This window comes from Leiobunum rupestre, chromosome 10 (assembly GCF_980474605.1).
Source record: "Leiobunum rupestre chromosome 10, qqLeiRupe1.1.hap1, whole genome shotgun sequence".
Lineage (NCBI taxonomy): Eukaryota > Metazoa > Arthropoda > Arachnida > Opiliones > Sclerosomatidae > Leiobunum > Leiobunum rupestre.
Genome location: NC_143393.1, coordinates 11,224,323 through 11,237,623, shown reverse-complemented (window position 1 = coordinate 11,237,623; position 13,301 = coordinate 11,224,323). Strand labels below are relative to the sequence as shown.

At 34.2% G+C, this 13,301-nt stretch overlaps 1 protein-coding gene across 1 annotated transcript in view; it reads left to right on the top strand.

Moving 5' to 3' along the window:
- Cals (calsyntenin 1) overlaps nucleotides 1-13,301 on the top strand; it is a 232,321-nt gene that overhangs the window by 148,089 nt on the left and 70,931 nt on the right. The window contains exon 5 of the mRNA XM_090161453.1: nucleotides 13,129-13,275. Within this exon, the coding sequence (XP_090017579.1) occupies nucleotides 13,129-13,275 (147 nt within the window). The remainder of the gene's footprint in view (nucleotides 1-13,128; nucleotides 13,276-13,301) is intronic.

The following is a 13,301-nucleotide window of genomic DNA, read 5'->3' as shown; positions in this document are numbered from 1 at the left end:
AATTATGTCACTGCCAATTCCAGGAATTTAAAATTATGTCACTGCCAATTCCAGGAATTTAAAATTATGTCACTGCCAATTCCAGGAATTTAAAATTATGTCACTGCCAATTCCAGGAATTTAAAATTATGTCACTGCCAATTCCAGGAATTTAAAATTATGTCACTGCCAATTCCAGGAATTTAAAATTATGTCACTGCCAATTCCAGGAATTTAAAATTATGTCACTGCCAATTCCAGGAATTTAAAATTATGTCACTGCCAATTCCAGGAATTTAAAATTATCTTGAAGGTGATTTAAAATCTAAGGTTTAAAAATGTTTAAAATAAATTAATTAACTTCTGATGAAAATATAATATAAATTAATTGTAGCCTTCAAAATGTCAGAAAAAAATTATAATAATGATCAGGGAATAATAATCAGAAAATATCGAACTGACCATTTATTTAAAATGCTATTAGGTTGAAACACGTGAATGCGTTGGGTGAAATCCTTTTCGGTGGGACACGGCCGTCTCGAGATCTGCTCTCACGCTCATAGCAGCCCCGGGCAAAGATTTATCTCTCCATGCTAGGAGGATGTAAATTATGGAGAGGAAATTATGAGGTAGACTGGGTAGGTAGGCTGAGCAACGTTAAACCATTGAACTGAATACAATATAGACATCTAGTGGAAATACTTTGAACTTAAGAAAATATTATCCTCTGCTAGTTGTTGGCACGCCACGTGTTTTTATAGTTTTTACAATGAAACAAGGAAAAGCGTTCAATTTAATTTTCCAAAAACACAACTATACTGTTTTTACCAAAGTAAAAAAAGAGACAAATATTGGTAAATATATATTGTTTAATTAGATATCACAATATTTTGCCACAAAAACCAAACATTTAGCTTCCTCCACTAATTAAAATCAGTTTCCACTATTAAACCAAAGAAAAACCCGTTACTCTTTCTTATTTCATACGTCTAGCAGACGAAATTATATGTACTCGCAGATATTTTAATCTAGTAACGCTGCCTGCCGTAAGATGGCGCTATAGGCTTAGGTTAAAGTTTTAGCTCGAGCTACGTTACTGTAGGTGCGACGGGGAGCCCGAATTGGGGGAATACAGTTTTCCATTCCAGGATACTGGTCATTCATATTCCTAGCTCCATGTATTTTAGCAAATACGCAGACTACCGCTACGAGCGCTGGTAGAGCTCGAGCCAAAACTATCATGGTTTTCAATAAGCCTTTCCATAAAATATTTCTACGTGCTTTCACTGTGTTTTTCTACGTCACCCACCATCTATTTCGCTAAAACCAGGGTTGTAGAGAGATGGCTCGATCACTTAGATTTTTTACTTGGCGAAATATTTTTTTACCACGGATGGCGCTAGTGACGCTTAGTAGCCCCTACAGATATTTGTGGGCTTTACCTCATTACACTGGAGTACCTACGGAAAGGGAACACTACCAAGTTTCCGTGTCGATCGATCTCGGTTCGTTATGATTTCTAAATTAGTTCATTTTCGCTTTGTTATAAATCCATTAACAATTTAATTTTTGAAAATTGCGAATAATCTAAGCAAACCTAAACTAAGGTGTTCAACGTGCCCGGCGATTGTCGCAACATAATCATTCTTCCTAAATATAAATAAATACATTCTTGATATAACAAATTTAACAATATCACTTGGATTAATTTTAATCCACCGTGTTTTAAAAATACTTCCACTCGGTAGCAGACGACATACCGAGCTCAAGAGTCGAGTGAGGGTAAAAACAAGGAGTAATATATATAACGTTGATCTAAATCATCCTTGTAAAACAGTTCCCCCCTCCCCCTCTTACCGTAAAGAACATTTTATGGAAAGGTCTTTAGCGATAAATTCCACTAGTTGAGCTTATTTTTTATTATTTTCAAAAAGTTTTGAAAAGTGCAAGATATGCAACTTACGAGTTAACCTTAAACGAAGTTTTCATTTAAAACATTTATTAAAAAGAATTTAAATATATTTAGTTTTATTAAATAATTGCTAGGCCTAAGCAAAATTAGTTCAGGTTTTTCAGTCACAGGTTTTGATTTTTTTAGTTTTCAATATTTGACAATCTTTGATGTGCAAAAATGTCTGGTACAAATATTTGTTGCGTTCCATTCTGTACGTCTAATGTGTCGTTTCATCAGTTTCCCGTTGATGATAATTTATGCATATTAGGGATTAAGAACATAGATTTTGGGGTTCCATGAAGCTTGCCTATCACGTAAAAGATTGGTTTGCAGTGTCAGGGTTAGTACACGACCTGGAATACCTGGAAAAGTCAGGGAATTTGAAAATTTTACCAAAAGGTCAGGGAAAAGTCAGGGAATTTGAAAATGATTCCCAATGGTCAGGGAATAGTCAGGGAAATTTAAAATGACCCCAAAAACAAATCCGGAAATTAAATTTTTGAAAAATACATAATTAACATTTTTCAGGATTTAACCTCAAAACTTAAATTTATTCTACAAAAATGGTCAGGGAAATTTAGCAATTTAGTCAGGGAAAACCTGGAAATGTCAGGGAATTTTATTCCGGAAATTTTGTACGAACCCTGAGTGTGCATTTTAAGGAATCGGATTACACGCAACCTAAAGAAGTCACCAGGAAAAACACAGAATGAAATCTAGAGCCTCCACCATCAAAGATCTTAAGACGTTAAAGAAAGAAATTACTCCTTCCAGATACTGCAGACAGCTAATGACCTTGCACTTTTCTATTGCAAAATGTTTTAAATAATAGTAATAAATAGATAATTTATATGAATCGATCAAATTTTAAACCGCCATTAGCAAAAGAAAATGAATAATAATTCGTATTTCTTAGGATAGATAGCGCTGCGGTTCTCCACAAAGTCACGTGACTACCATCTTTTCAGCCCCCTGGACTTTATAGTTCCGTCTATTGTTCAAGATGCCTGAATCAATCAAAATATTACTGAAGTTAAAGAGCATTCAGTGTCAGTAGCAAACAAACTAGAAATCGAAGAAACACTTCAGACACCTGCCAATTTAACAGAGATGCCAACTACGGAATGCATTCTGCAAATGCAAAGAACTATTAGCAGCTTTAGGAGCAAAGTCTGGGGCCAAAATAAAATATGACAAGATCAACAAGAAATAATAGACTCACTTCGTACCCAGCTTGATGAATTAAATAAACCTCCAGTAAAGATAGTTCAAGAACTGATGGCTGATGCCGATGATGTAAATGACGAGGCTATTTTCTTGCTGAACATAGTTTGCAATTAATGAAGCTACTGTTAGACAGTGTGCTCTATGGAACCAACAATATCTAACGTACCATAATTATAAGCTAGGCTAATAGCCAAGGCACCACCTTAGGCCCAAGTCATCAAGCGACTTTTAAAGATAATAATTCAGGTGGCCGGGTTACAACGCGTAGGAGGAAGACCTCACAGCCATGATTGATAATAAACTCGCCGAATTTTCAACTATTTTAAGTAACAATGAAGAACTATTACCAGCTGAAGTCACAGACATACTTAATGCTTGGGACGGGTACCCAGAAACACAAAAACCGGCAAAAACAGTTTTTTGGCGGGACATGTGGGAAAAACTGGTAAAAACCGGAAAAAAAGTGGAAAAAACTCATTCAATGCTAAATTAATCATTGATATATGTATTAAGGGACTAATTTGGTCATTGCAAATAGGAGAGATGAAAAGAAGGCCAGAAGAAGAGTGAATAGAATAGAAGAATATACTGCTTTTATTATTTATTTTTTATTGAATTTTGCCACTAGAGGTGAAAAAAAACTAGTGTTGTAAGTCGGAAAATTTCCCGCTCGGAAAATTTTCCGGAAAATTACCGAGACCTTTTTTCCGGGAAATTTTCCGTATTTTTCCGAAAAATATTAAAAACGTTTTCATTCCATGATTTGTCTAATATATTGTTTGCAAATTTAAATAAAGCGGCATTTTCACCCCATTTTTTCTAATCTAAAAGTAAAACTAAACCTATAGACTAGTTTAAACTGGTTGAAATGTAACACTATTAATGTTTTGTAGTATGTTTACTGATATTAGTCATTTTACATCGATAAAAAGTTTAAAACATTAAAAACCCTTGAAAAGTAGTTTGTTTTAATTTTTTATTTTTCCGATTTGCGGAAAATTTTCCGCATTTTATTTTTCCGGAAAATTAACAACCCTAATAAAACCATGGAAGTACGATTTTCCACCCGGTTTTTAACAGGAAAACAATAGGTGGAAAAATCTAGTGTTTTCCACCCGGTTTTTTCCACCCTTGGCAAAATTGTGCCAACACACAGATTTTCGTTACGACTTGCCAGTATCGCGTACTTGACTACCACGTCGTTCAAATCTTGGGGGAAGATAAAGGTCAATTGTGCCGTTACATCCAATATGATCTGGGTGATAACCACCCGAAACAAATTGCGGAAAGGTCATACCTCTAATTATCACCAATATCACCAAAACATTGTCCGCACGACTTGAGAAAGTGAAATAATTAATCCACCAATGTTTTACCAATTTTCATTAGATAACATTGTATCAATCACGCAACAATGCGTTCAACAATTCCTCCTTAAGCTTTCAAAATTCATATTCTATAAAAGCATTGTCCTTTATTCTTCAAACCAGCCTTATTCATCGCGTGTAATCTTTATTTAAAATTAACCATTTAATACGACATACCATCAGGAGCCTTGGGAATTTGGAGAGACCAAAACTACGGCTGATATGAAAGACCACGTGTCATTTCACAGCGACTTCTGGCTCTAGGCCGAAATGACGCGGTTTTTAAAAAAACTTTTCCAACAATTAAATTGTTGCGTTAAAAAATCTCAAAGTGTTTTATTTGTTTATGATGAAATTAAATATTACAAGAAGAAATATTACAAATTACGTAATAATGAATGAAATTAAAAAGTTAATTATATTTCCCCTCTTCCAGTGTACTTTCTCAGGTTGGGGAGGGGGTAGCTCGACTAGCGCTAATAAGCGATGTGGGAATCTTTTGAACTAATTTCGCATACGCGATTTTCGATTGATTACCTGGGTCGCTATTAGCGCGAGAGCTCTACACGTCCCAAGCTGCCGATAGATGGCGCGTTAATAGAAAAGAGAAAAGAACTTCAACTCGACCTCTTATGACGTAGAACGCGCCTGCGCTGTTCGAGTTTCTTCCCTTAACTTTTGATGAACCTAGTGGTAGAAATGAAAAATGAGGTGATGCAACAGTACCTGGAATTTTAATATGGGTCTAAAAGTCAGGGAAATGTCAGGGAATTTCATTTTGGTTGCTATAAATAAAAAAATACAATTTATTATTTTGACATAAAATAAGTCGGGGGAAATCAGTGGAGATGGCCAGGGAAGACCGGGAAAAGTCAGGGAATTTGAATCTTAAAAACTATGGCAAACTTTATATTCACTTTAAATATTTATTAGGCCAAAACTATTCGCTCGCTTTGGGACGAAAAGATTTCACCTTTTACCCCAAACTACCAACTTCTTCCATACAATAACCGCCAAACTGTATTTTGAAGTTGCTCGCTATACACCAATTCGCATATTACATACAGGGAAACAAACCTTTAGAAACCGCCATCGAGTACAAAATTTTAATTTCGTATTTCTACACTAGATGACACCAGCGTGGATATTTTGGCGCAAAATATGAAAAACAAAATTAAATTTTTATATTTATTATATAATTTAAGTGCTATTTCAAGCTGAAAGTTTATATAAAATATTTTAGAAAATATAGTTATACATAATTTCAGTTTTTAAATAACCACAATTTAAATTAGACTTTCGTGGATATTATCATTTTTGTTATTTCGGATTGTAAACTGATGGCGCCATCTAGTAACAAGTAGATTATTAAAAATGTACACACAATGGCGGTACCCCTGTAAAAGGGTCTTCTCCCTTCTTATACGCCTATTAGTGTATTTCCTAAAAATTACTCCAAAAACTAGCGAATAGTTTTCGACTTCTATCGTTATTTCAACCACTCTACATCAGACGTGGGTTGAGTCAAGAGTTATTGAATTTGCAATTAAAACTCGTAATCTGGTTTTGGATGATAATTTTGGTCCTAGCACTCTATGTAGGGGCGGTTTCCTTAAGACTCCAACTAGAAATTGATTTAACAGGTGGATCTCCCTCAATCCCATTTCTATTTTATCCCTTAAATGGGAAATAGCGTGAGGAGTGTCAAAGAGTGCTCACCCGGTGGTTCTCTCGAAACCAGAGACTAGGGTGCAATCTTCGTCCGTTAAAGGGTGGATAAATCGCGGGTAGGCGAAGGGATTCGGGAAGATAGGCTTAGCGAAGGGGAATCCGTTAATGCGGTTTGCAACGCTACTAGGCCAGCTACACGAAAGTGCATTGTTTCGGGTAATGCGGAGGACGCGCCGCTTAAGCCTTTGCAATTGCGTCATTTCGGATTATACGCCCCCTTTGGACGGCTTACTCCATTATTTTGATAGTTTCTTCGCCGCCGAATGACACTTGGACGTTGAAAGCAATTGGATGACGCCTCAACAAATTAACGCGACTTTTCAATTCTCGAGACGTTTTTTTCGGCGAAAGTATGCCTTCTAAAGGGATGCTTATGAAACTCGCGTATTTTAACTTTAATGAGGAACGGCCAAGCAGTGGCGTAGCTGATGGTCCGCAGGGCCCGCGGTACGGGGGGGCCTCGAGCTTCAATGGGGGCCTAAAGCTTAAGGGGCTCCGCTTACCATAAAAAAATTAAAAAGGGGGGCCTCATAGAGATTTTTGCGGGGGAGCCTCTGAGTTCTCAGCTACGCCACTTCCGTATCAAAAGATCAACAAGACGTTCCATATACTAACACGTACCTTTTTTGTCTTGAAAAATTAGCTTTTGGCCAAAAAAATTGAAACGCAAAATAACGCCAAGTGTTTGGGTTTGAATTTTCGCCGCCATCTTAGGGGCTGCCGCCAGCGCCCCTAACCCCGTATGAGCGATTTGCGAACTATCCTAACTTTTGAAATCGCGCAATTTAGGCTTAAGTCTCTTATAACTGGAACGCGCCGCGCGTGCAAATTAAAAAATCTTCCGCATCTACAGCAATTTCACCTATTTTCCTATATATTCCTTTATTTTCACCTATTTTCCTATAATTTCACGGTCTTTTGAAAATTAACTTTTTTGTACGTGTCATAGAACATCTAGTTCTAACACTGCCACTTTCGAACAAAATCTTGAAATGTGCGGGCTTTGTAAATCCGCTAAGTGATCCAATAATGAAATTCTCGAGGGGCTGATCACTCCGCGTAATCGGTGTACAGAGCCGTACCTTTGACTGTACTAATGGGATTACGCGTAATCTTCGAAGTCCCTGCCTTTGGCAGTGCTAATCTAAGCGTAATCTGGTGTACAGACTTTCTAAGAGTGGTTAGCCCCTCGGAAATTCTTTCCACCACCCTCCTACGCATTGTAACCCGGTCCCCTGATTCAAGGTGGTGCCTTGGGTGTTAGCCTAGCTGATAGTTATTCAATATTTTAGAAGCTAGTCCCAATTTCATGGACTTTCTTCCTTAATGAAATCTGTAAAATTAACGAATATACAGCTAGTGTTTCGTTTAGGTAAGGTTAGGTTACTATATGAATACTGAGGTTTTTCGCTTGAAAAATTACTTCGCGTTGCTAGGCGGATTTTTTACCAATGATAATTGGGAACCGTTGCTAGTTTTAGTCACGCGTAATATACTGTTTAATAAATCTCTTAACGACAATGGCGACAACTAGCGACCGACTTGGGCATATTTTTTTCTCTAATTTCGGTAGAGGCAAAGACGCGTTGGTATTGAAAATAGGTAAAATCCAATTTTCCAAGAACTTTTTTGACCCCGTCGAAAATTTTCATAACGGACGCTTCGTTGACTTTTGGATTTTTTTCCCGCAATTTTCTCTTCTCATTTTTCCGAGGTTTCAATTTCGTTTTACCCCGAAAGCCATGGAAATATATCTGTATAGAAAGTGTCCCTATAACTTGACTATTCTTTCCGAAACAAAGTGCTTATATCGAAAGGCTCTCTTTCAATGTAAACTAAAATAGTCCACGAAAGAAGGAAGCCTACGAAAGTAACTTAAGAAATATAATAATAATAATAATAATAATAATCAGCTAGGCTAATACCCAAGGCACCACCTTAGGCCTAAGTCGTCAAGCGGGTGTCCACTAAAAAACGAAAAATTATAAATAACTGAAAAATTTCAAATTTCTATGGAATATTTCTCGTGCCGGGGGACATTTACTAGTGTAAAATAGAATGACCTTGAACCATGTCTTCAAGGTCATTCAAAAATATCTCGAGAACCGTTCGGTTTACGGATTTGGTTCCAATTAGAAAGTTGTTGCTCGCCATATTATTAGTTCCAATAACTTAGATTTGACCAATCGGAAGCCGATAAATTGAATATTAATGAATTCAGTGTTTGATAATAAAATTATCTGATTAGTTTTAATGTGACTAAATCAAATAAAAGCTGAATAGTTTACAACGGTCGGCTACAATACATGCTTGATCTCGTCTAACGACTGAGTTCAATTATTCTCAAACTTGTTGTCATGACAACCAGTCTTACAGAAATCAGGCTCAATTCATTAACCTTCAATTTCTCAAGATAGTGTTTGAATGACCTTGAAGACATGGCTCAAGGTCATTAAATTTTACACTAGTAAATGTACCCCTGCACGAGAAATGTTACATAGAAATTTGAAATGTTTAAAAATTAAACGTATTTTTAGTTATATATCATTGTTCGTTTTTAGTGGACACCCTGTATAATACAGGGTGGAAGCCTCAGCCGTATTCCAGCCTCGGTACTTCTCCTAGTACACCAGAGTGCTGCGGGTGGAACACTTCTACAGGCGCTGCTCCGTTCATTTAATCCGTTGTTTAATTATCGACTAACCAAATTTGGTAGGAACAAAGTTACGCGATAGCAGACGACGATTTAAAACTGAAAATGAAAATAAAGACCTATTAACATATTCTAGCTTTAAAATTAAATAACGGATTAAATAGCCGAGGCAGCGCCTGTAGAAGTGTTCCACCCGCAGCACTCTGGTGTACTAGGAGAAGTACCGAGGCTGGACCCCGGCTGAGGCTTCCACCCTGTATATTTCTGGTTCAATTGACGTTTCGCGTAAACGAATTTTAAAATGCCTCAATATTAAAGAAACCATAAAAAAATGGATATTAATATTTCCTTATTTAAATAAAATCTGATAAAGATGTTGACACGTGGAAGGATTTTTTATAAAAGTGACTTAAAACGTGCTTTTACTTCGTTTGTAAATGTGCGGAAGTAATTTAGGCGAAGGTTAGATTTAATGAATGGTTTATCCTCTTCAATCCACTTGACATTCACCGCTAATCCGCGGCTGCCATGCGCTCAATGAAGTAAACAAACCTTGATTATTTAATGAACTTCAAGCCCTCATTTAGTCCCACATAAACTAATTAGAAACAGTGGCGTTTTGTCTTTCGAAGACTTGGGTTATCTTTAAAATGATTATCTGCAGGCTCGATTCGTCCGAAAACACTTAAGGGGAAAACCCTGCGAATGTTTAGCAACATTATCTGTCACCAGATGCAGGTAGACCACACTTCCTTTTTTTGAAAAAATCATTGATTTAAATCATACAATGTATTTCTAAGGAGGAATAAAAAATGACAAAAATTGTTTCTTAAATTAAAATACATAGAAAATCTGAGCAAACTAAAATATTGAATAGTAATTAAATTCAATTAGGATTAATTTAATTCAAGATTAGCTAACTGATAAAATTAAAATATCCGTTAATTATTCGGGGAAAGAGCCATTAATTGTATAAAATCCATAAATTCAATAAAAAAAACCCGATTTTAAAAAAATCGAATGATTTTATTTTTATTTTAAAAATAAAAAATATCTAACCTAGATATTTCTTTAAAAAATAACTAAATAGTTTATGACAAAATGATCCAAAAATGTCAATCGCTGTATTTCGCATTTTAAAAATGTTATATAGAAAATAATACGTATAATATATTTTTTATTTTATGGTTCCCCATTAACTAAGTTATTTGTTCCCTAATTTAAAGGTAAGCAACAATCTCTGCCGTATATACTGTCAAGGGTTCCCGCTAGGTTTCTAAAAGTCCTTATTTTTTTCAAGGTCCATAAAATACTCTTATATTCGATAAATCAGGGTATCGACTCCAATATTTTTGGTATAACAATATCACGTTTTTTGTACAATTTAATTAAGTCAGTTTTGGTTAAAATAATGAAAACTAAGTCAGTTTTGGGATGCCATAATGAAAACTAAGTTAGTTTTTGAATACCATAATTAAAACTAAGTCAGTTTTGGGATGCCATAATGAAAACTAAGTTAGTTTTTGAATACAATAATTAAAACTAAGTCAGTTTTGGGATGCCATAATGAAAACTAAGTTAGTTTTTGAATACAATAATTTAAAGTAAGTTTTTACTTCAAATACATATCTTGATTTAAATCAGCCCGTATTTGATTTATCTTTAAAAAATTTGGTTTTATTTTACGTAATCCAAAATATTTCGTTCAACCAAAAGACTTTAGTATGTAATAATATTGATCTAACCTAACGCGAACCAAATTAACCATAACCCTTTAAAAATTAGGTGTAACGATCGATTCCCGAATTTCACATTACAAAACGTTGGCAACGCTTAATCGCTCCAGTTTCATCAGCTTCCCCCGTGACTTATTCGCCGATCCGGCCGCTATGCCTAGGCGCACCTACCGCCATTTCGCGTCATAACGAGAACTAAAACATCTTTCCTGCGATAATGATGGCATTTTCCTCATTGAGGCCATTCGCTTTTAAATGGTAGAAAATTCCCCGCGGAATCAGCGGGGAAACTCTTAATCGCTCTTTGAGAATTAAAATTCTACGGCGATAGGCGTATTTAAGGCCCAGTTCTTCGGGGCTAAATCAGTAGGCGAATTCCTACGAAAGAAAACATTAAAAGGCGATTTGAGTCTCCTCCGGTAGAAGCGCAAATTTGGCTAATGGCTATTTTTACTCGTGTAATATACGAGAGTCAGCGACTAATTCCGCGCTCAAATCTTAATGGCTTTCCAAATAAAAGAAAGATCAGTTTTCGTTCTCTCTCTCTCTGTCGGAATCTGGAGATCTTCCCCGCTGATGAATGAAAGGCGGACATTGTTTTAATATGTAGATTTCCTCGATACAGTTTGACCATGAAAATAACCTTCCTTTTTGGCAAATTAGGATTTAATCCCGTCTCGCTTAATTGCTGGAGAAAATTACCCGAATCACGCGGAAATGGGTCAAAGTTAGTACGTTTGAATGGCGTTTCTTACACGTTTTATTTTTGACTTCACGTGTTTTAAAGGAAAATATTATATTTTTGCCGATTTTATTAATTATAGGCAATTGTGAATTTCTACAAAGCTTTATTTTATTTGGGTCTTTAAAATGTTTTATTTTATATACGTTCATTTTACAAATATTTTACTTATTAAATATTTTACTAAAAGATATTTAAATATTAGTTTATTTATAATATAAGTTCAACTTGTTATAGCTCTTGGGGTTATATTTTTAATATTAGTTCATTTATAAGTTCAACATGTTATTGCTTATTGTGGTTATATTTTAGAAACATACAGTACAAGTAATTACAAAAAGATACATCTTTAATATAAGTTTATTTATAAGTTCAACTTGTTATAGCTTATTGGGGTTATATTTTTAATATAAGTTCATTTATAAGTTTAACATGTTATTGCTTATTGTGGTTATATTTTAGAAACATACAGTACAAGTAATTACAAAAAGATACATCTTTAATATTAGTTTATTTATAAGTTCAACTTGTTATAGTTTATTGGGGTTATATTTTAAAGACAAGCAGTACAAGTAATTACAAAAAGATACATCTTTAATATTAGTTTATTTATAAGTTCAACTTGTTATAGCTTATTGGGGTTATATTTGAAAGACAAGCAGTACAAGTAATTACAAAAAGATACATCTTTAATATTAGTTTATTTATAAGTCCAACTTGTTATAGCTTATTGGGGTTATATTTTTAATATCAGTTTATTTATAAGTTCAACATGATATACCTTATTGTGGTTATATTTTAGAAACATACAGTACAAGTAATTACAAAAATATACATTATTAATATTAGTTTATTTATAAGTTCAACTTGCCATAGCTTATTGTGGTTATATTTTAGAGACCTACAGTACAAGTAATTACAAAAGATATATATTTTAATATTAGTTTATATAAATAACCTTATTGGCGTTATTAATAAAAATAGTTTGATAGATTACATAAAGAGCTCATTTAAAGAACAAATTAAATCTCGATCTGGAAGCTATCAACAAGAACGTATTAATAAGACTACTGAGAACGTATGAGTTAACCCATTTTTCAAGAAACAAGATAATCTACCAAATAATAAATTTAAATTAAATCGCTTAATTTAGTTTTTATTAATGGTTTATTTGCGTTTTAAAAATTGAACAAGGCCTTTTTTTTAACTTTCATTTTTTTGCCAATAATATGAAATATATTTTACCTCTTTTTAAATTAATAAAAGTTTTAATTTGACATACTATAGAGTAGTACCGCTCTGTAGCTTTGGGCAATGGCCGCCATTTTGAGGGCAGTTTTTTATCTATATTAAAAAGCATAGATGACGTCGACATATTTAACGCCGATATTAGTCTATATCCATTCAGCGAAAATTTTGCTAAGAGCCTTTGTTATTAAATTTGAAAATCGTACCTGTGTTAGCGCTTAGCTTGTTATTATTATATTATATTATATTATTTTATTATTATATTATATTATTTTATTATTATATTATATATTATTTTATTATTATATTATATTATATATTATTTTATTATTATATTATAATATTATATATTATATTATATTATTATATATTATATTATATTATTTTATTATTTTATTATTTTATTTGAAGATGTATCATTAGGAGAATAATATAAGGCTACACTTACGATTACCTTAATAAGTAAATATCTGAAATTGTTTTCGTTGCAGGTCGTATTAAGAATACGGAGGCTCTGTCGTGGAACCGAAGTCGAAATCATATCCTCTCCGTGGTCGCCTATGATTGTGGCATGAAACGATCCAAGCCCGTCACCGTTAACATCAAAGTCAACCGAGTCTGCAAATTAGGCTGGAAAGGTAAACAAACTCGCTATTATACTAGG